The 3194-nt window shown below is 29.3% G+C and overlaps 1 protein-coding gene across 1 annotated transcript in view; it reads right to left on the reverse strand.

Moving 5' to 3' along the window:
* LOC101507690 (galacturonosyltransferase 8) overlaps nt 1-1347 on the reverse strand; it is a 3289-nt gene extending 1942 nt beyond the window's left edge. The window contains exons 1-2 of the mRNA XM_073366738.1: nt 1068-1347; nt 2-520 (exon numbers count right to left, since the gene is read on the reverse strand). Of these exons, the coding sequence (XP_073222839.1) occupies nt 2-520; nt 1068-1208 (660 nt within the window). The 5' untranslated portion in view covers nt 1209-1347. The remainder of the gene's footprint in view (nt 1; nt 521-1067) is intronic.
* Nucleotides 1348-3194: the final 1847 nt, after the last annotated feature.

Here is a 3194-nt window from a genome sequence, read left to right on the forward strand (position 1 = left end):
GCTCTTCCATTAGCCTCATCGATAGACAATGCAAGCTCTTTGGAATGGACTTGGCTGCAATCAAACTCGAGAAAGCACCCTGTTTCTTCGCCTTCGTTAGCTGCTCATTCACAGCGAAAATCGTATCCTTCAGCTTCTGAATCTTGAGCTGGTTATCAAAGGACTCCTTGGCTTCGCCGACCACCTGTCGTGTGGTTTTAATGCGCTCCTTCACTTCCTTCTCTAATTGACGAACCACCAATTCATCAACAGGGACAGCATCGTTGCTAAAAAGAGTCTTGTATTGAGGTTTGCCCATCAAATCTGAGAAGTTACGTGATAGTTCCGCGAAAATCCTAACAAGCTTTGAGCTCTCAAGCTTGAGCTTTCGTGCATAAGAAGCATACATAAGGGCCAAAGATTTATGATCATCAGCTTGCTTACGGATCTGGTCCAACCTCGGCTTGAGAGGATCCGTTTTCAATGCCAAAACAGACCTCCCTATTGATTCGTATCCATGACCAACACCACCATCAGAATCCTAGTACAAAACAACAACAACATATTAACACAGCTTCATCAAATCTATTCCTTTCATAGATAAACTATATCATAAAATTAATAACATTTCCCTTTCCAGTTTACATATCCATAGAAAATTTCCCAAACTAGGCAAACAAAACAAAACAAAACAAAACAAACCACATTATTAGCACACATCATGCCTAGTTCAAAAGCACAAAAACAAATTAACCTAGCTCAATCAAATCTCTGTACTATGCCAGAAAAAAATATACAGACTTTTCCATGTTTATTTTCCTGAGAAAATTAGAACACATCAAACCCTCAATGGTTCCTACGAGAATCAGATCCCGACCCATTTGAACCTAAATAATAAGATCCAAAACTAATCCCAACCCACCAATTTTTTCCACCAATTAACCTAACCTAGAAACAAAAAAACACAAAAATTATCAAACTTTACCATAAAAAAACAATCACAACCCAAATAAAATCAGTTTCTCGGAAGAAAAAAACAAAAAGGGGTGTGAGAAATTAAAAAAGGGAAAGTGAAAAGAAAAGCTTACCAAGTGGTGTGGTTGATGAGAGGAAAAGGAATGAGCAGTGAAGAGAAAAGAGAGAGTGAAGAAAATGCAGAGAGCGATGATGAGTGTGAAAGAGAAGCTGAAGATTCGGATCCTGGAACGTGTAAAACGAGGATTCGCCATTTTTGTGTTGTAGAATGAGAGAGAGTGATGGTTGATTCAGAAGAAGCAACACTTACTCATTCACTCTCTGAATATCAGAATCATGTGAAAATGTTGAAGAGATTTTGTTTCTCTCTCTTACACACACTGTCTTCTTCTTCAAGTGGAAGAAAAAGAAAAGCAGAAAGAGGAAATTTTATATATAGTAAGTTTTGTATTGGGAAAATATTTTTGTACAATTAATTAATTGGTGTTTCTGTTTGTTAAATTTCATAACTTTTTGGATTTGAAGTATATAAATTAATAGTTTTATGGCTCAAACTATTATCGGCTAGCTATAGAGTTAAATAAAAAGTAATAATATTTAATTTAATATTTCTTTTATTAATTATAACAGTGTAGTTATATGTAGTGATGTTTTAGAAACTTACATAAGAGCTCCTCATTATAATATCCTGAGATTAATTCTCACTATTACGCATAAAAGATACTAGTGCTTGATTTACCTCAACATTTATATATATATATATATATATTAAAATTACAGATACATTTTTAAATGTTTTTTTAATAATGTTATAGATCAAGTAATTAATAGAAAATGAGAATTAAATTAGTTAATTAAAGATATTAAAAATTAAAATAACTAATAGAATATACATTTAAGTTTGTTTTTGTAATTTTAATATATCTAAATACTACTATAACCATACTTACATATTTATTTTAAAAAATAAAATATAGTGGAGATATGATTTATAATATTTGTCTTTTTTTATTTTATAATTTATTTTTGAGTATATTAAATATTCAAAATATTTATTTTTTAAAGCTAAGTATACGCCAATTGCCCATACTTGTCCTTGAATTCAACCAAACTTATTTCAGCGGTTTAATTTTATTTAATCATAGATTAATAAATATGAGTATGAAATCAAATACATTGTTTCAAGGTTTTTATGTGATAAATACAATTCATTTTTTCCCCATATACTGTAATCTGCCGACATTCATTGAACTTTAACTTGTGATCTCCGGTATTGAAGGCTCCACTTTCCCACCGTCACTTTCTTTCTTTTAATTCCGCGTTACTGGCATCTCCGGTTACACGTCGACTCCTAAAATGCGTGTTTTTTTCCTACGTCGTTGATGAGTTGTTTGTAGCCTGGGTCAAATACAGTTCAACAAGTGGCTAGTAGAAAATATTTGAATTATTATTTTAAACATAAATGATTATTATATAATTAATTTGTTTTTTTATGAAAATGTTTAAAGATGATTATTTGGATATTCAATGTGGAACCAATTTCACATTGTCTTTATTGAATTTATAATTCATCGGATTTTATTAAATTAAGTAGTAAATTAGAGTTTAAATTTTTTCAAATCAACTATTGGAGTCGTGTAAGTGACGCATCAAACCTAACCTAACATGTCATTTGTACATTCCTAATTATAGTTATGTTCTCAACTATTTTAATATTTTTTTTATATTTTAATTATCTAATTTCTAAAAATATAATTTTAATCTCTTAAATTTATAAATTTTTGAAATTGAATTGAGTATTTTTAAATCGTCGTGACACATTTTATTCATCTGGCATTTATTGATACATTAAACTCATGTCATGTTAGATTCAAACTAAGAGTTTAATAGATATACACTAATTATGTAAAATAGTTTTACACATATATTTAATGAGAGTTCTCTAGTTTCTCATGTCATATCATAAAAGTGAATTGATTTAGCGAAATACATGAATCTTATCGAATATTAATGTATAACTATTTCACACTGATATTGTATATCTCATTTTCTCTTTAAAAAAAAATAAAATAAGATAATAAAATATTATTTAAATATTAATAATTTTTATTTATGTTATTTAAATGAATATTACTTAAAATAACTTAGATAAGTAAACAAGAAATAATTTAGAACAAAGAATAAGAAAGGAAAATCACGTATGAAACCTAGAACACAAGTGGGAATCTACTATCTCTTTC

Source organism: Cicer arietinum, chromosome 3, assembly GCF_000331145.2.
Source record: "Cicer arietinum cultivar CDC Frontier isolate Library 1 chromosome 3, Cicar.CDCFrontier_v2.0, whole genome shotgun sequence".
NCBI lineage: Eukaryota > Viridiplantae > Streptophyta > Magnoliopsida > Fabales > Fabaceae > Cicer > Cicer arietinum.